Below are 22,922 nucleotides of genomic sequence, written 5' to 3' on the forward strand. Positions count from 1 at the left end.
TGAACCTTTGTTTATTTTCAGCAATGATATGGGCAGCTACCATGTAACGCTTTTACAACATACAGAAGTGCAGTGGTTATCAAGGGGCAAAGTATTAACACGTTTTTTTTTTCAAGTTGAGAGACGAGCTTAAAGTTTTCTTTACTGACCATCATTTTCACCTGACTGACCGCTTGCATGATGACGAGTTTCTCACACGACTGGCCTATCTGGGTGATGTTTTTCTCGCCTGGCGCTGTTAAGACACTGATGCCCTTTGCAACTACGTGCCTATGTGAGAGTGGATTCTCGGCCCTCACTAGCATGAAAACTAAATACAGGCACAGACTGTGTGTGGAAAATGATTTAAGACAGAGACTCTCCAATACAACCAACCTTTCAAGCATCCTTTTAAGCACATCCTTCTCAGTAACCTGTGGTGAGTTATTCACAATTTTTGATGAACAAATAAAGTTTTATATGTAAGATGGCTAAACAAAATTATTGATTATTATTATTATTATATTATTATTTGTGCCCTGGTCCTATAAGAGCTCTGTCACTTCCCACGAGCCGGGTTGTGACAAAAACTCACACTCATTCTAATGTTTAATACATTTATTGTATAGTTTGTGTGTGGCAGGTTTACAATGATGGCAAAAAACAACATTTGAGAGTGCACTGAACCTGATGCTAGAGGGGGTACGCTGCTGGATGTTGAATATTTGAAGGGGCATGGGACTATAAAATGTTTGGGAACCACTGCTCTAAGGGATCATAATGTGATTAGGTTGCCCGCATTCTGAATAAATGCCTGAACAGCTTGCAGAAACTGTAGAGGTCACACTAACCTTATCCCCAACAGCATGCAGATACTGTAGAGGTCACACTAACCTTAACCCCCACAGCATGCAGATACTGTGAGGTCACACTTACCTTAACCTCCACTGGAGGGAGAGGGAGAGGGAGAGGGAGAGGGAGAGGGAGAGAGAGAGAGAGAGAGAGAGAGAGAGAGAGAGAGAGAGAGAGAGAGAGAGAGAGAGAGAGAGAGAGAGAGAGAGAGAGAGAGAGAGAGAGAGAGAGAGAGAGAGAGAGAGAGAGAGAGAGAGAGAGAGAGAGAGAGAGAGAGAGAGAGAGAGAGAGAGAGAGAGAGAGAGAGAGAGAGAGAGAGAGAGAGAGAGAGAGAGAGAGAGAGAGAGAGAGAGAGAGAGACTGGGGTAGTCGAACAGGGGGACAGACAGAGGGATGGAGTGAGTGGTATCTCTCCCCCCTGAAACTACTGAGAAAAACAGTGTATGAATCCCAAATGGCACACTATTCCCTATATAGTGCACTACATTTCACCAGAGCCATGTGAGCCCTGGTCAAAAGTAGTGAACTACATTATATAGGGAACAAGGTGCAAATGGGACGTAGCCAGTCCTTGTCCAAAGAAAACAAATAGGAAAAACACACACACCTGATTGATTAGGATTAGATGGCGGTGTATGTGTGTGGCGAACAACAACCTTGATCTATCGGTTGGTTGATATCGGACTGATTTTAATGACCTGTATTGGCTTATGGCCTTGATTAAAAACAAAGGGGCAGACACATGCACACACACAGCACAATGGATGTGATGGCTGTGTGTTGTTAAATGAACAACCTGGCCAATACTGTTTCATCCCCCTCCTTCTCAGCCTTCCTACGTATTGTTGTGGGTGTTTGTGTCAATGGTTGTACTTGTGTGAAGGGTTCACATTCACAAACACGTGTGCCTGCGTTTTGAGTGCATGCAGATCGACACACTGAAAATGTGCATTCAACATGTGTTTTGTGAAGGTGTGTCTCCTCCCTAGCTCTCCCATCCCGGTGGGACATAGCTGGATTCTCCAGGGTTAGTATTGACAAATAGAATACACAACAAGGCCCTGTGAAATTCACATCTCTCTCTCTTATTTATCTCTGTCTCATTTACTGAGTCTCTCGTCACTGCTTCTGATGCAGGGGGGATAAATAATGTGTGTGAAACTGACACTGAATGTTCTTCACACATAGTAACACACTTTGATGTCTGGACATTGTTCACTGAATTGTCAGTAAGACATTTTTATGTTGTCTACACTCCCAACATGAGAAATGTTCTATTCAATTGACAGGAGTATTGAGTCTGACTCAATGTCCGACTGAACTGACCCCTGGACGAACCCGAAGTGTTTCTCAAAAGGCACACTACCGTGCTCCGAACACGGGATGGTCGGAGTATGAGCCCAAATCAAAGTATGCGAAACGGAGCGCGGAGGGCACTCCTCGAAAGAGTAGTCCGTTAGTACATATTTTGTTTCGTGCATCATTGCAAGCTTCAACGGAAAGTGTGCAAAGAAATGTGATGCAACCATGTAAAAAAATAGATATATATTTTGGCCATTTTTGGCGAGAGAAAATGAACCCCAACTTCGTAATTAAATGTTGCCTAGTCACATCTCATATATTGCCTGACTAGAATATTTGATCTTGATTCGTTAATAAAAACATGTTGTGTTAATTTTGGCATGTTTACCTGCCTAAAGTTGAAGTCGGAAGTTTACATACACTTAGGTTGGAGTCATTAAAACTTGTTTTTCAACCACTCCACAAATTTCTTGTTAACTATAGTTTTGGCAAGTCGGTTAGGACATCTACTTTGTGCATGACACAAGTAATTTTTCCAACAATTGTTTACAGACATATTATTTCACTTATAATTCACTGTATCACAATTCCAGCGGGTCAGACGTTTACATACACAGCTTGGAAAATTCCAGAAAATTATGTCATGGCTTTAGATGCTTCTGATAGGCTATTGACATAATTTGAGTCAATTGGAGGAGTACCTGTGGATGTATTTCAAGGCCTACTTTCAAACTCAGTGCCTCTTTGCATGACATCATGGGAAAATCAACAGAAATCAGCTAAGACCTCAGGAAAAAATAATTGTAGACCTCCACGAGTCTGGTTTATCATTGGGAGCAATTTCCAAACGCCTGAAGGTACAACATTCATCTGTACAAACAATAGTACGCAAGTATAAACCCCATGGGACCACGCAGCCATCAAACCGCTCAGGAAGGAGACGCGACCTGTCTCCTAGAGATGAACGTACTTTGGTGCGAAAAGTGCAAATCAATCCCATAACAACAGCAAAGGACCTTGTGAAGATGCTGGAGGAAACAGGTACAAAAGTATCTATTATCCACAGTAAAATGAGTCCTATATCGACATAACCTGAAAGGCCGCTCAGCAAGGAAGAAGCCACTGCTCCAAAACCGCCATAAAAAAGCCAGACTACGGTTTGCAACTGCACATGGGGACAAAGATTGCACTTTTTGGAGAAATGTCCTCTGGTCTGATGAAAAAAAAAAGAACTGTTTGGCCATAATGACCATTGTTATGTTTGGAGGAAAAAGGTGGAGGCTTGCAAGCTGGAGAACACCATCCCAACCGTGAAGCACAGGGGTGGCAGAATCATGTTGTGGGGGTGCTTTGCTGCAGGAGGGACTGGTGCACTTCACAAACTAGATGGCATCATGAGGAGGAAAATTATGTGGATATATTGAAGCAACATCTCAAGACATCAGTCAGGAAGTTAAAGCTTGGTCGCAAATGTGTCTTCCAAATGGACAATGACCCCAAGCATACCTCCAAAGTTGTGGCAAAATGGCTTAAGGACAACAAAGTCAAGGTATTGGAGTGGCCATCACAAAGCCCTGACCTCAATCTTAGAGAAAAATTGTGGGCAGAACTGAAAAAGCGTGTGTGAGCAAGGAGGCCTACAAACCTGACTCAGTTACACCAGCTCTGTCAGGAGGAATGGGCCAAATTCACCCAACTTATTGTGGGAAGCTTGTGGAAGGCTACCTGACATGTTTGACCCAATTAAACAATTTAAAGGCAATGCTACAAAATACTAATTGAGTGTATTTAAACTTTGGACCCACTGGGAATGTGATGAAAGAAATAAAAGCTGAAATAAATCATTCACTCTACTATTATTCTGACATGATCCTAACTGACCTAAGACAGGGGATTTTTACTAGGATTAAATGTCAGGAATTGTGGAAAACTGAGTTTAAATGTATTTGGCTAAGGTGTATGTAAACTTCCGACTTCAACTGTACGTACTGTAGATCGGAAACCAAAAATAAGTCAATAGGGCTAACTGGCTAGCTACTAGTACTGTTAGCTAGCCAGATAGCCACAAAGAATTGTTAGTTTGCTACCCACGAAGAATTGACATCTATCTTGCATAATATTCGTTTTAGGTCACTTTTGCCTGTTAAACTATCTGGTTAGCTACATTATTATGATTTACAAATAGCTAGCTGATAGTTACTGTATGAAGTAAAACGGTTGCTTTGTGTATATCTTGCTTCGTCTCTATTAATTCCTCTGGTTCCTGACCATAGGGTAGACCAGTTCCGTGTTCCCCAGTTCCATCTAGTTTATTACTCCTCCATGTAGTTTCTATACCATGTACACGTTTACCATGGTACTACATTTACATTTGAGTCATTTAGCAGATGCTCTTATCCAGACCAATCATCTTATGTTTGCTAGGTAAGTCAACCACATATCACATTCATAACAAGTTAAACCTCTCCTCAATCACCGAAGGCGAAGTGCTAGTAAGAAAAGAGAAGGGCAATTGTTGGTGCAAGTAATCAGGTAGGGTGTTTTTTTGTCTTTGTCCAGCTGGGTCAGATCCTGAGAAGTCCCTTCATGAAGTTTGTGGCTCACGCAGTGTCCTTCACCCTCTTCCTGGGCCTGCTGGTCATCAACGCCTCGGACCGCTTCGAGGGGGTCAGGAACCTGCCCAACGAGACCATCACTGACCACCCTCGCCAGGTGTTCCGGGTCAAGACCACTCAGTTCTCCTGGACCGAGATGCTCATCATGAAATGCGTGCTGGGTGAGTAGGAGAGAGGGAGAAGGGGAGGGGAGTGGTAGAGAGAGAGAGAGGGGAGGAAGGGAAAGACCGATGAATGGAGAGAGAGGGAGAAAGAGGTCGAAAGAAGGACAAAATGAGAATTCTATTGTTTGACTTTTAGATTTGTGTGTACTGTTGTGTATTGTTAGATATTACTGCACTGTTGGAGTTAGGAACACAAGCATTTCGCTACACCTGCAATAACATCTGCTAAATATGTGTATGTGACCAATAAAATTTGATTTGATTTGAGGAAGAATGAAAGGGATGGATTAAGAGAGAAAGAAAGGAACAAGGAAGGAAGAAATATAAAAATAAAACGAGCTGGTGGAGGGGGCGATTAATGGCACACATACAGTTGATGTCGGAAGTTTACATACACCTTAGACTAATCCATTTAAACTCAGTTTTTCACAATTCCTGACATTTAATCCTAGCAAAAAGTCACCAATTTATTTTAAGAATGTGAAATGTCAGAATAATAGTAGAGAGAATGAATTATTTCAGCTTTTATTTCTTTCATCACATTCCCAGTGGGTCAGAAGTTTACATACACTCAATTAGTATTTGGTAGCATTGCCTTTAAATTGTTTAACTTGGGTCAAACGTTTCAGGTAGTCTTCCACAAGCTTCCCACAATAAGTTGGGTGAATTTTTGGCCAATTCTTCCTGGCAGTGCTGGTGTAAACTGAATCAGGTTTGTAGGCCTCCATGCTTGCACACACTTTTTCAGTTCTGCCCACACATTTTCTATAGGATTGAAGTCAAGGCTTTGTGATGGCCACTTCAATACCTTGACTTTGTTGTCCGTAAGACATTTTTTCACAACTTTGGAGGTATGCTTCGGGTCATTGTCCATTTGGAAGACCGGTTTGCGACCAAGCTTTAACTTCCTGACTGATGTTTTGAGATGTTTCTTCAATATATCCACATAATGTAATCCTACCTTATGATGCCATCTAGTTTTGTGAAGTGCACCAGTCCCTCCTGAAGCAAAGCACCCCCACAACATGATGCTGCCACCCCCTTGCTTCACGGTTGGGATGGTGTTCTCCGGCTTGCAAGCCTCCACCTTTTCCCTCCAAACATAACGATGGTCATTATTGCCAAACAGTTCTATTTTTGTTTCATCAGACCAGAGGACATTTCTCCAAAAAGTACGATCTTTGTCCCCATGTGCAGTTGCAAACCGTAGTCTGGCTTTTTTATGGCGGTTTTGGAGCAGTGGCTTCTTCTTTGCTGAGCAGCCTTTCAGGTTATGTCGATATAGGACTCGTTTTACTGTGGATATAGACACTTTTGTACTTATTTCCTCAAGCATCTTCACAAGGTCCTTTGCTGTTGTTCTGTGATTGATTTGCACTTTTCGCTCCAAAGTACGTTCATCTCTAGGAGACAGACCGGGTCTCCTTCCTGAGCAGTATGATGGCTGCGTGGTCCCATGGTGTTTATGCTTGCCAACTATTGTTTGTACAGATGAACATGGTACCTTCAGGCTTTTGGAAATTGCTCCCAACGATGAACCAGACCTGTGGAGGTCTACAATTTTTTTCTGAGGTCTTGGCTGATTTCTTTTGATTTTCCCATGATGTCAAGCAAAGAGACGGTGAGTTTGAAGGTAGGCCTTGAAATACATCCACAGGTACTCCTCCCATTGACTGAAATTATGTCAATTAGCCTATCAGAAGCATCTAAAGCCATGACATCATTTTCTGGAAATTTCCAAGCTGTTTAAAGGCACAGTCAACTTAGTGTATGTAAACTTCTGACCCACTGGAATTGTGATACAGTGAATCATAAGTGAAATAATCTGTCAGTTAACAATTGTTGGAAAAATTACTTGTGTCATGCACAAAGTAGATGTCCTAACCGCCTTGCTAGAACTATAGTTTGTTAACAAGAAATGTGTGGAGTGGTTGAAAATGAGTTTTAATGTCTCCAACCTTAGTGTACAGTACGTAAACTTCAGGCTTCAACTGTACACACTTAGAGCCATAAGATCAATCACAATAAAAACATCAGCTGGTTTCGCCGCCTCCTCACGCTTTCTCTCGTACCTCTTAACGTAGCAATATCATTTGTGTGTGTGTTTCCAGTAGGGATGGGGAGTGCCTGATTGCCTGTAATCAGTTACATTACCAGCAAAAATATTAGCGTTCAGATTACAGATACTTTTGAAAAATGTGTATTACTTTTAAATTCAGGAAGGATGTTTGTGAAAAAATACATTGGCACCTTTCTGTTTTCTCAATGACATTCAATTCAGCATTGAAAAAAGGCGCAAGTTAGAGTTTGTTCCACCTGAGCGTGTCTGTCCACAAGTCAGAGACAACTATGATGACACACCAAATGTGTTCCACACCAAATCCTTTTTATCTTCTTCTAATGCCTCTTAAGGTTAAAGTAATCCAAAAGTATCTGAAAGTAATCAGATTGTTACTTTTTGGGTAATCCCACAGTTACATTACTGATTACAATTTTGGACAGGTAACTGTAACAGATTACATTTAGAAAGTAACCTACCCAACCCTGGTTTCTAGTAATGGCAGCGTTCTGTTCCCACCAAGAGTAGTTCTGTTCTTGAGCTGTTCTTGTCTATTCATGTTTTGTATTATGTCATGTTCTGTGTTTTGTCTGGATCCCATGAAGAGTAGCAGCTGCTTTGCAACAGCTAATGGGGATCCAAATACAATAATGTAATAACAAATAACAAGACCAATTTCAGCCATAGTGTGTGTGTGAGCTGTTTAGAGTGTGTGAGAGGTGTGCATGTTGCCACCTGAGGGAGACATTGGTCATTTTAATTCTGTGGGCATTCTTTTTAATAAGCCATTTTCTCCATGTTTTGGCTGCGGAGATACACAGGTGTATGTATCTGTGTGCGTGTGATACTGTAGTGGTCTTTAAGTATTTGTTGATCTCCAAATGTACACTACCGATCAAAAGTTTGGGGTCACTTAGAAATGTCCTTGTTTTTGAACGAAAAAACACTTTTTTTTTTGCCTGTTAAAATAACATCAAATTGATCAGAAATACAGTGTAGACATTGTTAATGTTGTAAATGACTGTTGTAGCTGGAAACGGCTGATTTTTAATGGAATATCTACGTAGGCGTACAGAGGCCTAAAGAAGAGGCGACTCCGGGATGCTGGCCTTCTAGGCAGAGTTGCAAAGAAAAAGCCATATCTCAGACTGGCCAATAAAAATTAAAGATTAAGATGGGCAAAGGAACACAGACACTGGACAGAGGAACTCTGCCTAGAAGGCCAGCATCCCGGAGTCGCCTCTTCGACGTTGAGACTGGTGTTTTGTGGGTACTATTTAATGAAGCTGCCAGTTGAGGACTTGTGAGGCGTCTTTTTCTCAAACTAATGTACTTGTCCTCTTGCCCAGTTGTGCACCAGGGCCTCCCACTCCTCTTTCTATTCTGGTTGTGCTGTTCTGTGAAAGGAGTAGTACACAGCGTTGTACGACATCTTCAGTTTCTTGGCAATTTCTCGCATGGAATAGCCTTCATTTCTCAGAACAAGAATACACTGATGAGTTTCAGAAGAAAGTTATTTGTTTAGGCCATTTTGAGCCTGTAATCGCACCCACAAATGCTGATGCGCCAGATACTCAACTAGTCTAAAGGCCGGTTTTATTGCTTCTTTAATCAGCATAACAGTTTTCAGCTGTGCTAACATTATTGCAAAAGGGTATAATAATGATCAATTAGTCTTTTAAAATGATAAACTTCGATTATCTAACACAACGTGTGTCACGTTTGTTGTATGGAGGAGACCAAGGCGCAGCGTGGTAAGCGTACATACTTATTTTATTAAAGAAAGAACACTGAACAAACTAACAAAACGACCGTGAAGCTAAATAAACGAGTGCTGACAGGCAACTACACATAGACATAAGAACTCACAAATACCCTATGGAAATGGCTACCTAAATATGGTCCCCAATCAGAGACAACGATAAACAGCTGCCTCTGATTGGGAACCAATTCAGGCCACCATAAAAATACATATCCCTAGACTTACAAAACCGTTAGATATACAAAGAACCCTAGACAAGGAAAAAACTAACATTCACACCCTGACCTAACCAAAATAATAAAGAAAACAAAGATAACTAAGGTCAGGGCGTGACAACGTGCCATTGGAACACAGGAGTGATGATTGCTGATAGTGGGCCTAGATATTTAATTAAAAAATCTGCCGTTTCCAACTACAATAGTCATTTACACAATTAACCATGTCTACACTGTATTTCTGATCTATTTGATGTTATTTTAACGGGCTGAAAAATTGCTTTTCTTTCAAAAACAAGACATTTTTAAGTGACCCCAAACGTTTGAACGATAGTGTAGATTTAAAACCCACCCGATATGATCTCTTAGAAGTATGTGTTGTGTTAATGTGTGCTCTCTCTCTCCCTCAGGTATGATCTGGTCGGAGGTCAAGGAGATCTGGGTGGACGGTCCTAGAGAGTATGTGATGCACTTGTGGAATGTGTTAGACTTCGGCATGTTGTCTATCTTTGTGGCTTCGTTCACCGCTCGGTTCATGGCCTTCCTCAAGGCCTCGAAGGCCCAGCTGTACGTCGACCAGTTTGTCACCGACGAAGACATCCGCAACGCATCACTACCTACAGAGGTAGCCTACTACACCTATGGTTCGTAGAAATATACTGTTGGCATTCTCATGTTCTACCCTTCTACAAGGGCCTACATTAATGACTGTGGACCGGTGCCCTACCCTTCCCAGTACACTGCTCGCGCTCTCTAATCACTGCTGTCATCTTGTGGTGTAAGGCTGTTATGACATGGCTGTTTACAGTAAGCTACGGTCTGCATGCACATGCATATGATAGCCTCCCCACTGTTTAAACATTAGTACTGAAACAGCCAACATGACGCACTCGGTCACATACCCCAAAGCTGTTGCAATTGTGTGTGTGTGTGTGTGTGTCTGTGTCTGTCTGTGTCTGTGTGTGTCTGTGTGTGTGTGTGTGTGTGTGTATTGGTCCTCTCGTTTCTGTGCTTTCCAGAGGTGTTCTGGTGTTCCCCTGGTGTGTATTCAAAGAAGAGGGGGTAGATCAGCTTTAATATTGCAGATAGATTGTGGCTTCCATCAATGTAATTGTCTGCATCATTTACAATCCCCCATATATATATTTTGTAAATATACATATCAAAAATATATAAAGGGCCTCCCGAGTGGCGCAGTGGTCTATATAGTGGTGTGTATATAAATATATAATTTTTTAAATATTTTTTATTTTATTTATTATTTTAAACTAGCCCTACCATCCCTCCCCTAAATGGAGTAAACTAATGGACAACAACACTACTTCCAACTTATACATATTACATTAATTTTACAGGGAGAATGTTTTGCAATAGTTATCTTTTGTTTGTTTTTAGTCCCATCCTTCAACTACCCTCAACCTCTCCCATCGATCTCTGAAGAATATGCAGTTTTGATTTCTGTTTCCCATATATTTTTTTGTATTACAAAAAAATACTCATGTTTAACCTTTCTTTAACTAGACAAGTCAGTTTTCAACTGTGCTGTTAAACGAAGGTTCTGAACCTACAGTGCATTCGGAAAGTATTCCGACCCCTTCCCTTTTTCTACATTTTGTAACGTAATTCGAAAATGGATTAAACATATTTTCTTCTCATCAATCTACACACAATAAAAACAGAAATCATTTATTTACAGAAGTATTCAGACTCTTTGCTATGAGACCTGAAATTGAGCTCAGGTGCATCCTGTTTCCATTGATCATCCTTGAGATGTTTCTACAACTTGACTGGATTTACCTGTGGTAAATTCAATTGATTGGAAATGATTTGGGGTGGCAGGTAGCCTAGTGGTTAGAGCGTTGGGCCAGTAACCGAAAGGTTGCTAGATCGAATTCCCAATCTGACAAGGTAAAAATCTGTCGTTCTGCACCTGAACAAGGCAGTTAACCCACTGTTCCTAGGCCGTCATTGTAAATAAGAATTTGTGACTGACTTTCCTAGTTAAATAAAATGTAATTTTTTTTGGAAAGTCACACATCTGTCTATATAAGGTCTCACAGTTGAGAGTGCATGTCAGAGCAAACACCAAGCCATTAGGTCGAAGGAATTGTCCGTAGAGCCCCCAAGACAGGATTGTGTCAAGGCACAGATTTGGGAAAGGGTACCAAAACATTTCTGCAGCATTGAAGGTCCCCAAGAACACAGTAGCCTCAATCATTCTTAAATGGAAGAAGTTTGGAACCACCAAGACTCCTCCTAGTTCTGGCTACCCGGCCAAACTGAGCAATCGGGGAAGAAGGGCCTTGGTCAGGGAGGTGACCAAGAACCCGATGGTAACTCTGACAGAGCTCCAGAGTTCCTCTGTGGAGATGGGAGAACCTTCCAGAAGGACAACCATCTCTGCAGCACTCCACGAATCAGGCCTTTATGGTAGAGTGGCCAGATGAAAGCCACTTCTCAGTAAAAGGCACATGACAGCCCACTTGGAGTTTGTTAAAATGCACCTTAAGGACTCTCAGACCATGAGAAACAAGATTATCTGGTCTGATGAAACCAAGATGGAACTCTTTGGCCTGAATGCCAAGCATCACGTCTGGAGGAAACCTGGCGCCATCCCTACGGTGAAGCATGGTGGTGGCAACATCATACTGTGGAGATGTTTTTCAGCAGCAGGGACTGGGAGACTAGTCAGGATCGAGGGAAAGATGAACCAAGCAAAGTACAGCGAGATCCTTGATGAAAACCTCTCCCAGAGTGCTCAGGACCTCGGACTGGGGCGAAGGTTCAGCATCCAATAGGACAATGACCCTAAGCACACAGCCAAGACAGCGCAGGAGTGGCTTCGGGACAAGTTTCTGAATGTCCTTGAGTGGACAAGCCAGAGCCCGTACTTTAACCTGATCGAACATCTCTGGAGATATCTGAAAATAACTGTGCAGCGATGCTCCTCATCCACCCTGACAGAGCGTGAGAGGATCTGCAGAGAACAATGGGAGAAACTTCCCAAATACAGGTGTGCCAAGCTTGTACCTAAGCCTGTAATCGCGGCCAAATGTGCTTCAACAAAGTACTGAGTAAAGGGTCTGAATACTTATGTAAATGTAATATATTTTTTTTTGCTTTGTAATTATAGGGTATTGTGTGTAGATTGATAAGGGGGGGGGTAATAATTTAATCAATTTTAGAATAAGGCTGTAACGTCACAAAATGTGGAAAAAGTAAGGGGTCTGAATACTTTCCGAATGCACATTTTATGGATACAGTATATTTTACATTTAGTTCTTGTTATTTTTCGTCCCACCCTTCAGCTCCACAGCATCTATCTCTAAATACCATCCAGTTTTGATTTCTAAGTGTTACACCTTGCCTTGGTATTGCACTACGCAGGCAAGTTGTCCAATATTCACTCCAAGTTGTCCAATATTCACTTAAGAGTTTGCTCTCCCCTATCATCAAACAAGTACTAATGAGAAGACGAAGCTCAGCGCTGCTTCCTTTTGTCTTATCAGATAGTCACAGTTCATATACACTACAAGCCACTGGGAAACAAACTGTGTTTCTCTTCTTTCTCTGTTTAAAATCTTTCTTTCAACTAGCTCTCACAGTCTCACACCAGAATTAGATGTTCATCCATGTTTCTCAAACTTCAAATTACAAAGTGTTTAAGGTTCCCTTTAGGCATTAACTCCAAATGTTAAGTGTAGGCATTCATTCCAAAATCTTAAACTGGAACTGACAGCGTTTTACCTACTTTGCAGATATGAAACAAACAGACAATCATAATATCAGTTAAAAAATATCAAATTCCCAATTTATGCTACAAAATCAACTTCATAAGAGGTTTTCAAAATAGGTTATATTTTCTGCCGAGTGGCGCAGCGCTCTAAGGCACTGCATAGCAGTGTTGCGGTGTCACTGCAGGCTGACTTCCATCATCAGTTGAACAGTGTTTTCTCTGACACAATGGTGAAGCTGGCTTCCTGGTTAAGCGAGCGGGTGTTTAAGAAGAGCGGTTTTGCGGGTCAAATTTCAGAGGACGCCTGACTCGGCCTTCGCCTCTCCTGAGCCCGTTGGGGAGTTGCAATGATGAGACAAGATCTTAATCATGAAAAAAGGGGTACTTTTTTTTAAACAAACGGTTACACTACCGTTCAAAAGTTTGGGGTCACGAAGACATTTCCTTGTTTTTGTCAGAAAAGCAACATTTTTGTTCATTAAAATAACATCAAATTGATCAGAAATACATCAAATTGATCAGAAATGCAGTGTAGACTTAACGTTGTAAAGGACTATTGTAGCTGGAAACAGCTGATTTTTAATGGAATATCTACAAGAGCGTACAGAGGCCCATTATCAGCAGCCACCACTCTTGTGTTCCAATGTGTGTTAGCTAATCCAAGTTCATAATTTTAAAAGGCTAATTGATCATTAGAAAACCCTTCTGCAATTATGTTAGTACAGCTGAAAACTGTTATGCTGATGAAAGATGCAATAAAACTGGCCTTGTGTAGACTAGTTGAGTATCTGGAGCATCAGTATTTGTGGGTTCGATTATAGGCTCAAAATGGCCAGAAAAAAATAACTTTCTTCTGAAACTTGTCAGTCTATTCTTGTCCTGAGAAGTGAAGGCTATTCCATGCGAGAAATTGCTAAGAAACTGAAGATCTCGTACAACGCTGTGTACTACTCCCTTCACAGAACAGCGCAAACTGGCTCTAACCAGAATAGAAAGAGGAGTGGGAGACCCCGTTGCACAACAGCAAGAGGACAAGTACATTGTGTCTAGTTTGAGAAACAGACAAGTCCTCAACTAGCATCTCATTAAATAGTACCAGCAAAACACCAGTCTCAACGTCAACAGTGAAGAGGCGACTCTTGGATTCTGGCTTGCAAAGAAAAAGCCATATCTGACTGGCCAATAAAAATAAAAGATTACGATGGGCAAAAGAACACAGAGGAACTCTACCTAGAAGGCCAGCATCCCAGAGTCGCCTCTTCACTGTTGAGCACAGAATAACTATTCAACACTCAACACCCGTTGAGTATGGCCAGTGTCATTCAACGTTGGCAAAACAGCATAATTAAATTGTTGCCAGCAGCACAGTTGCAGTCACCAACATAAAAACAGCCTAACCAGCTCTGCTAGGGCAAGTAAAATGGTCAGAGTGAGCAGTTCTCTCATTTGTGTCTGGAAGTAGCTAGCAAGCTAGCCAACGTTAGCCAGTTAGCTTCGGTGCTTGACTGCTGCTGTTAAGACAGAAGGCTTTGATCAACCCTACTCGGCCAGAACGTCCAGTGTGTGCTCTGAACACTCCTTAGAGATGGGCGGGGCTAAAGCTTAAGAGGGTGTGAACGATGCTGACTGGATGTAGACAAAGAAGAGGTCTCCAGTAGGTGTCCTATAACTTTAAAGGCCATTTTCACACAAGTTTATCAACTTTCAAAGCAGAATTACCTCCCATTGTTCCTCAACTGTTGTGTGTGACATACCCTTTTCTAGCTCTGTGTCTCTACTTTTATCCAATGTAAAAAATAAAATAAAAACATTTCAAGTTTTGCTACATCAAACTGGGTGTATATGAGCAGATTTCATGTTGCTAAAATGCTGTCTGTTCCACTTTAATGTTAGGCATTAACTCTGAAGGTCAAGGTATGGGATAGGCTTAAAACAAAAGTCTCAAAAACAACATTATATCGCTGGATTTGAACTTGCAACCTTTGGAATCAGAGGCAGGTGCCTACAATTATCTGCCATCCCTGCCCACAACTCCCTAGCAGTCCACAACTCCCTAGCAGTCCACAACTCCCTAGCAGTCCACAACTCCCTAGCAGTCCACAACTCCCTAGCAGTCCACAACTCCCTAGCAGTCCACAACACCTTAGCAGCGCACAATGTTGCCCCTTGTGGCCGATTTTCACGTCACCTCCCCACGTCCTCAGACATGGATGGACGTCAAATACTGACTTATCATGGGGTGACCTGGCTGCTTTCTTTATTTGGTTACTCTTCTCCTTTCCACACACTTTTCTCTTTTCCACACACTTTTCTCTTTTCCACACACTCTTCTCTTTTCCACACACTTTTCTCTTTTCCACACACTTTTCTCTTTTCCACACACTTTTCTCTTTTCCACACACTTTTCTCTTTTCCACACACTCTTCTCTTTTCCACACACTGTTCTCTTTTCCACACACTCTTCTCTTTTTCACATTCTCTCCCTACGGTTTGTCTCAGCCAGGAATAAGTGGCGTCCATCGGACCCCCAGATCATCTCAGAAGGTCTGTATGCCATTGCTGTGGTGCTGAGTTTCTCCCGCATCGCCTACATCCTGCCAGCCAACGAGAGCTTCGGCCCCCTCCAGATCTCCCTGGGCCGGACGGTGAAGGACATCTTCAAGTTCATGGTCATCTTCATTATGGTGTTTGTGGCCTTCATGATCGGCATGTTCAACCTCTACTCTTATTACCTAGGAGCCAAGTACAACCCTGCCTTCACCACGTGAGTGAGAAAATACAATACACATCCTGTACACACACACACACACACACACTGAAACACACACACTGAAACACACACAAATGGAAGATTAGTGAGATGAGTGAAACACATCTTTTTTTTTGGGGGGGGGGGGGGTCAAGTGACATGTTATTTAGGAAAGATACTGGTGGAGTCCCACAAGGTCACCTTTCTTTCAAAGCTCTTTTCTGACAGGACAGGTGGAAGTAGTGTCTGGCTACATCTCTGTCCAGTTATCAGTGGAAATCCACTATGATGTTTTCTGGAAACAGTTGGTCCTTTCACATCAATGATGACAGGCACATTTACTTTTATTTAATGTCCGCCTGTGGATTTTATAGCAACGTCGCAAAGTGATCAGTCTTTATCCTGTGGCAGGCTCGTTTAAGAACCATTTGTCAACATTTATCTCAGAGAAAGAAGACACACACTCATTCAGACACAGTCCTCTTCCCTCCTCTCCTCTCAGAATGTACTTTTACCACTTTAGGCTAGAGACACATTATCATTTGATCAATCTATCACTCTTTCTGAAACTGAAACTTTCCACTCAATCATCTCAGTCACTTTGCTAATGGATTTTGGGTCCAGCCTGTCCGTCCATCAGTCTCAGTCAGTCAGTCAGTGGGTCAGTCATTTTTTTATGAGTTTGAGAACTCCTCTGTTCCATCTGTGTGTAGTGAAGTAGAACCACAGAGAACGGTGGAGTCTGGGATGGGTTCTGCTTGGCTGATCACATAGAACCACCAGTCTGCTGAGGCGGTACCGGTACAAACGTCGGACTCATCACTTCTGCTCCCTACAGCGGATATTCAGTTTTAGGCCTCTGTCTTGGACTCTAAGACCTGAATGGTACCCTCAAGGGCTGCGTTCACACAGCACACTCAACTTTTTTCCACTAATTGGTCTTTTTGACCAATCACATCAGACCTTTTAACATCAGCTCTTTTTTGGGGGAGCTGATCTAATTGGTCAGAAGACCAATCGAAATGCAGCCTGTGTTGACTCTACCTTTAAACACAGTTGGGATTTGTTTCCGATGTCAGTTTTGAGGAATCCAGCTGATATATCATTCCACTTGAATTCATAGTAACCTGTCAACCAGTGAGCTGTTCTGAATGAATTCTACCGTTCACAAGTTCTTACTGGCACCACAAGGGGTCACTATGACTCCAATTACTGATGGAGTCAGAAAGACCATAACAGAAGTCACGTTTTCCAGGTGGAATTTACATCAATCATTTACCTGGTAAAGAAAAGGAGTGGGTTGGACTGTATCTTAGGCTAGGTTGAGGAGTGATATTGCAGGTCAGAATACAGGAATGTTGGTGGAGCACAAGGTTTCCAGTGCAGGGTATTCATTTATTAACTAACTAACGAAGGCCCAGCACAAGGACACAAGAGCCCGTGGGGTCCGGGGGGTGTTTGGGTGGAATTGAGATATTGAATGTGTTTTCAGCCCGGTAGCTAAGGTTGTGTGAAAGGATGTTGTGGTTCTGGAGGATACAAAAGAGAAGATATATTAGCATACATACGAAGTGTCATAACTAATAGGAGAATGTAGAAAAGTATAACACACAGGAACAAAAGACATCACTGATAACTAAATAATTCCCCAAACCATCACACTACCACCACCATGCTTAACCGTTGGTATGAGGTGGAATATAGTGTTTGGTTTTCGCCAGATATAATGGGACCCATCTCCTCGAAAAAGTTGATTCAAGTTTGCCAAAAAGCACCTGGAAGATCATCAAGACTCTTGGAAGAATGTTCTATGGACAGATGAGTCAAAAGTATAACTTTTTGGATGACATGGGTCCCATTTTGCCTGGTGAAAACCAAACACTGCATTCCACGGTAAGAACCTTGTACCAACGGTTAAGCATGGTGGTGGTATAGTGAATCTTTAGGGATGCTTTGCATGAGAGAATGTCAAGAGTGTGCAAAGCTGTCATCAAGGCAAAGGGTGGCTACTTTGAATAATCTCAAATTGAAAATATATTTGGATTTGTTTAACACTTTTTTGGTTACTACGTGATTCCATACATGTTATTTCATAGTTTTGATGTCTTCACTATTATTCTACAATGTAGAAAATAGTAAATAAAAAAAAATGAGTAGGTGTGTCCAAAATGTTGACTAGTAATGTATATATATATATATACATATATGTGTCTATGTGTATATATACAGGCTAGGAAGTTATCATTATACAGTCTCCAAACATGAAAAGGCACTTACTTAAACTCAGGTATGCACAACATGGACTGCGTTTAGACAGGCAGCCCAATTCTGATATTTTTTCACTAATTGGTTTGAAAAGATCTGATATGACTGATAAAAAATGATCAGAATTAGGCTGCCTGTCTAAACTCAGCCATGGACAGGAAAGGGAAAACACTGGGGCTGCCCTATTCACCAAACACTAAGGAAAACACACGCTGCTTTATACCAGAGGAATGGGAGCGGAATGTTGATTAGCAGAGTGATTTCAGGTGTGGTGAGTTGGCAGGATAGGGGGAAGTCCAGAGAGAGGATAATTGGAAAGTTGGTCGAATTTGCATGATGCTTCAGAACAGTTGGTTTAGACGTGTGTGTGTGTACGTACGTATGTATGTACGTGGGGTATCGTTATCACCACCACCTGCCTCCCTCAATCAGCACCGGAGCCATCAAACCTGCCCTCACTACCATCCTCCATCAAAAGCTGCCATGTCTGTTAGGTACGTACGTATGTGCATGTATCTGCTATCTCTCTGTGTTCTTGAGTATAACAGACATGGCAGCTTTTGATGGAGGATGGTAGTGAGGGCAGGTTTGATGGCTCCGGTGCTGATTGAGGGAGGCAGGTGGTGGTGATAACGATACCCCAGGAGGAAGCACTCTGAGTGGGGGCTGTGGAGAGGGTGAAGGCGGTTCTTTGGAGGATGGCTGGAGGGTTCAGGCAGTGAAGGTACAGCTGGAGTGTTCAGGCAGTGAAGGTACAGCTGGAGTAGGCCTAATGAAGACTGTATGCCCTAATGGCTACTATTCTGGCCTCCAGAACCCAACACACTGACTGACTCACTCACACACAAAAGCACACATATTATTTCTCACACACACACACACACACACACACACACACACACACACACACACACACACACACACACACACACACACACGGCAGGTTATTAGGATTCTCAGCTTGGCACCTCTGGAGAAGCAGTAGGCCTGTCTCTATGTTCTAGTCAGCCATGCATTAGTACACTGCTGTACAGACCTGACTGCCAGACGAGAGGAGAGTAATGTAGAGATACTGGAAAGGGGGGGATGGAGGGAGAGTCAGGAAGTAGAAGATAGAGGGAGGACGGAGTCTATTTCAGGAAAAGAGAAAGCGTCAGCGAGTAGAGGAGAAAATAGAGGAGGGCAAATTTGACAGAGTAGGAAGATAAACAAATGAGATAAAAGCAAGAGGAAAGGAGGAATGAGTATGAGTGAAGAGAGGGGGGATGGAGTGAAGAGGGGGGGATGGAGAGACTAGAGGGGGATGGAGAGACTAGAGGGGGATGGAGAGACTAGAGGGGGAAGGAGAGACTAGAGGGGGAATGAGAGACTAGAGGGGGATGGAGAAACTAGTGGGGGGTGGAGAGACTAGAGGGGGGTGGAGAGAAGCAGAGGAGGATTCTTGGCTGGCCTGTTTGTGTGGGCACAATAAGGGAAACAGGCCACTGGCACAGACAGGAGAGAGAGAATCAGAGGGATAAGCTGAAGAAGACACACAGACATGGAGAACAAGCTGAGAAGGAGGGAGAGGGCAAAACCAAAGAGAGTGAGATATATTTTGAGAGAGAGAGAGAGAGAGAGAGAGGGAGAGAGAGAGGGGGCCTGGTGGTATGGCATGACAGTTTAGCGTGGGGGTAAAAAGGAACAGATGTACAGTTCCAGTTAAAAGTTTGCACACACCTTCTCATTCCAGGGTTTTTCTTTGTTTTTACTATTTTCTACATCGTAGAACAGTAGTGAAGACATCGAAACTATTAAATAACATATATGGAATCATGTAGTAACCAAAAAAGTTTATTTATGAGATTCTTCAAAGTAGCCATCCTTTGCCTTGATGACAGCTTTGCACACTCTTGGCATTCTCTCAACCAGCTTCATGAGGTAGTCACCTGGAATGCATTCACTTAACAGGTGTGCCTTGTTAAAAGTTAATTTGGGGAATTTCTTTCCTTCTTAATGCGTTTGAGCCAATGAGTTGTGTTGTGAGAAGGTAGGGGTGGTATTCATAAGATTGCCCTATTTGGTAAAAGACCAAGTCCATATTAGGTCAAGAACAGCTCAAATAAGCAAAGAGAAAATACAGCCCATCAGTACTCTAAGACATGAAGGTCAGTAATTTCAAGAACTTTTAAAGTTTATTCAAGTGCAGTTGCAAAAACCATCAAGCACTATAATGAAACTGGCTCTCATGAGGACTGCCACAGGAAAGGAAGACCCATAGTTACCTCTACTGCAGAGGATAAGTTCATTAGAGTTAACTGCACCTCAGATTGTAGCCCAAATAAATGCTTCAGAGTTCAAGTAACAGGTATATCTCAACATCAACTGTTCAGAGGAGACTGGGTGAATCAGGCCTTCATGGTCGAATTGCTGCAAAGAAACCACTACTAAAGGACACCAATAAGAAGAAGAGACTTGCTTGGGCCAAGAAACACGAGCAATGAACATTACACCGGTGGAAATCTGTCCTTTGGTCTGATGAGTCCAACCGCCGTGTCTTTGTGAGATGCAGAGTAGGTGAACGGATGATCTCTTTTCTTTTATTTCCAAGGATTATACAAGTCGGGATGTGCCGAGAGAGAGAGAATTTATAGAGCGTGATGGACACTCGTGTTGTCATGAGGCTCCTAATTGCTTGTCTCGCACTGTTCAATTCCCTATTCAATACATATGACCAGAGAAGACACACACACTACACATACACCCACTCAAACAAATCACATTGATTAAGACCAGAGGTGCTTACCCGTCTGTCACCATGGATACGGCTCAGCGGCGTGATCGAGGAAAGTTGATCTGAGTTTAATACTTGAAGATGTCTGTCTGTCTGCACCACTCTCCTGAGAGATAGCACTGCTAGATGGAGCGAGGGAGGCGGTGAGGGAGGAGAGTAAAGGAGGGAGGGAAGTTCATATATAAATGCTATAAGGAGGGAGGGAGAGGATTTTAATATCGGAATGATGAGATAGAGCGAGATTATTTTTTATTTTTTTATTTAAAGTCGGTAATTTACTGATCTGCAGCATTGATTTCCCTGATTATAGAGAGAGAGTGAGCTAAAGAGAAAGATAGTTAGAGAGAGAGACAGAGTGGAAGGGAGGGAGAGAGTGGCACTGAAGAAAGATCGAGAAAAGGAATAATGGAAAATAAAGTCAGCGAGAGAGAGAGAGAGAGAGAGAGAGAGAGAGAAGGAGAGCGAGAGAGAGGGACCTACTGTGTGTTCATATCAGTCTCCTGAGGAAGTAGATGAGCAGTAATTGGGTTTGGATTACACACACACACAGACTAGAGGTGAGTTGCCGCCATTCTCCCTCGTAGGGAGTGTGTGTGTGTGTGTGTGTGTGTGTGTGTGTGTGTGTGTGTGGTGCCTTGTACTGCCTCCCTCTCTCCTGTCAGTGAGGTGCTCTCCTGAGGGTTAAGGCTGGCTGTGTCTCTGAAGGCACCCGCTGTGACCAGCTGTTAGGGAACTAGACAGAAGCGTTTAATGACGGCTCAGCACCCGGCATCAATATCCGCTGGTCTGCTCTCTGTGTGAATAGGAGGGGTAGTGGTAGCCGGCGACTGATAGAATTGTTCACGTATAGAAAGGACTACTGTATCTCCGCAGACAAGTGGGGATGTCCGTGTATGTCATAAGCTTCTATTAGAAACCTATCCTTTTCCCTGCCTAATAACAGGTACATTCATTTCTAAATGCATGTAAAGAGTCTTGCATATTGACGTTAGTTTGTCACGTGAGCCCCAGGTCAGAGGAAAGGGAAATCAATAAACATCAGCCAGGATCAAGTGGATGGACTATCATATGGGGGTCTGAATACCGTTCCACATGAGAACATTGTCCAATAGAGAGAGAATTTAGGTTTATTCAGCCATGGTACCACATGCATGTACCGTACATACTGGGCCTTGCAGCACATCGAGCTGACAGATGACATATTGTTAGTTATTTTAACGGGTTACTACAGAGTTATCCGAGTTCTAAGATCTTGTGAGACAGAGAGACAGAGAACAAGACATAGAGAGCGAGTTGTAGGTTAAGCAGTGTTTTCCACTCTGCCTAGAAAGATGAAGTGTGTGTGGCTCTAAGCGCTGAAAGAGGAGAGGTTTATTATTGAAGTGCACACACAGGCCTGTAGCCGACATCTCTCTTCCCCTTCACCCCTCCCTCTTGCTTTGCCATTCATTTAATGTTTATTTGGCAGTATTGTGTCCAAATGTCGGTGTTCTTTAGGCAAAGTGTATGTTTAGCTCACTCCAAACCCCCTCAGAGCTTGGGTGTCTGACAGCGCTAGCTAGAGCAATGTCACCTCATTCGACCAACTTGTTCTCGTGAAACGAAACGAGGGCGCAGGCCATGAGCACTGAGACTAAAAGCAGAACCAAATGGACTGGACTGGACTAGACTAGACTGGACCAGACGTTTCCAACCTGTTCCGTTCCATGCACAACCAAATCACAGACAAAAGCACTGGGCTGTTCCAAAGTGGAACAGGAGAACTGGCTTTGCCTCTTCAATTGAGCTTTCCTGGTGGGGGGATAATGTGTTGGAATTGGACATGACTCATCAGCTATTTCATCAGTGCCAGCTCATAAACTCTACTAAAAGAACACTATACTCTGGTTTACAGACTCATGCTTGCATGTGCATCCGTGTGTGTTTCCCCAGGGTGGAGGAGAGCTTTAAGACTCTGTTCTGGTCCATCTTTGGTCTGTCGGAGGTGATCTCCGTGGTCCTGAAGTATGACCATAAGTTCATAGAGAATATTGGCTATGTGCTGTTTGGGGTCTATAACGTCACTATGGTGGTGGTTCTACTCAACATGCTCATCGCTATGATCAATAGCTCCTACCAAGAGATAGAGGTCAGTTTTATTAATAACTCATTCATATAGAGGGCAGTCCTATTAATAACTCATTCACATAGAGGGCAGTCCTATTAATAACTCATTCATTTTACCTTTATTTAACTAGGCAAGTCAGTTAAGAACAAATTCTTATTTTCAATGACGGTCTAGGAACAGTGGGTAACTGCCTGTTCAGGGACAGAATGACAGATTTGTACCTTGTCAGCTCAGGGATTTGAACTTGCAACCTTCCGGGTTACTAGTTCAACGCTCTAACCACTAGGCTACCCTGCCGATTCGTATAGAGGTCAGTCCTATTAATAACTCATTCATATAGGAGT

The 22,922-nt window shown here is 42.6% G+C and overlaps 1 protein-coding gene across 1 annotated transcript in view; it reads left to right on the forward strand.

The window, feature by feature from the left end:
* The window catches only part of LOC110488658 (short transient receptor potential channel 7), a 52,052-nt gene that overhangs the window by 22,606 nt on the left and 6,524 nt on the right, over positions 1 to 22,922 (forward strand). The window contains exons 5-8 of the mRNA XM_036942769.2: positions 4,693 to 4,909; positions 9,359 to 9,592; positions 15,184 to 15,448; positions 22,404 to 22,599. Of these exons, the coding sequence (XP_036798664.1) occupies positions 4,693 to 4,909; positions 9,359 to 9,592; positions 15,184 to 15,448; positions 22,404 to 22,599 (912 nt within the window). The remainder of the gene's footprint in view (positions 1 to 4,692; positions 4,910 to 9,358; positions 9,593 to 15,183; positions 15,449 to 22,403; positions 22,600 to 22,922) is intronic.

Source organism: Oncorhynchus mykiss, chromosome 14, assembly GCF_057628025.1.
Source record: "Oncorhynchus mykiss isolate SJ-2025 chromosome 14, ASM5762802v1, whole genome shotgun sequence".
Lineage (NCBI taxonomy): Eukaryota > Metazoa > Chordata > Actinopteri > Salmoniformes > Salmonidae > Oncorhynchus > Oncorhynchus mykiss.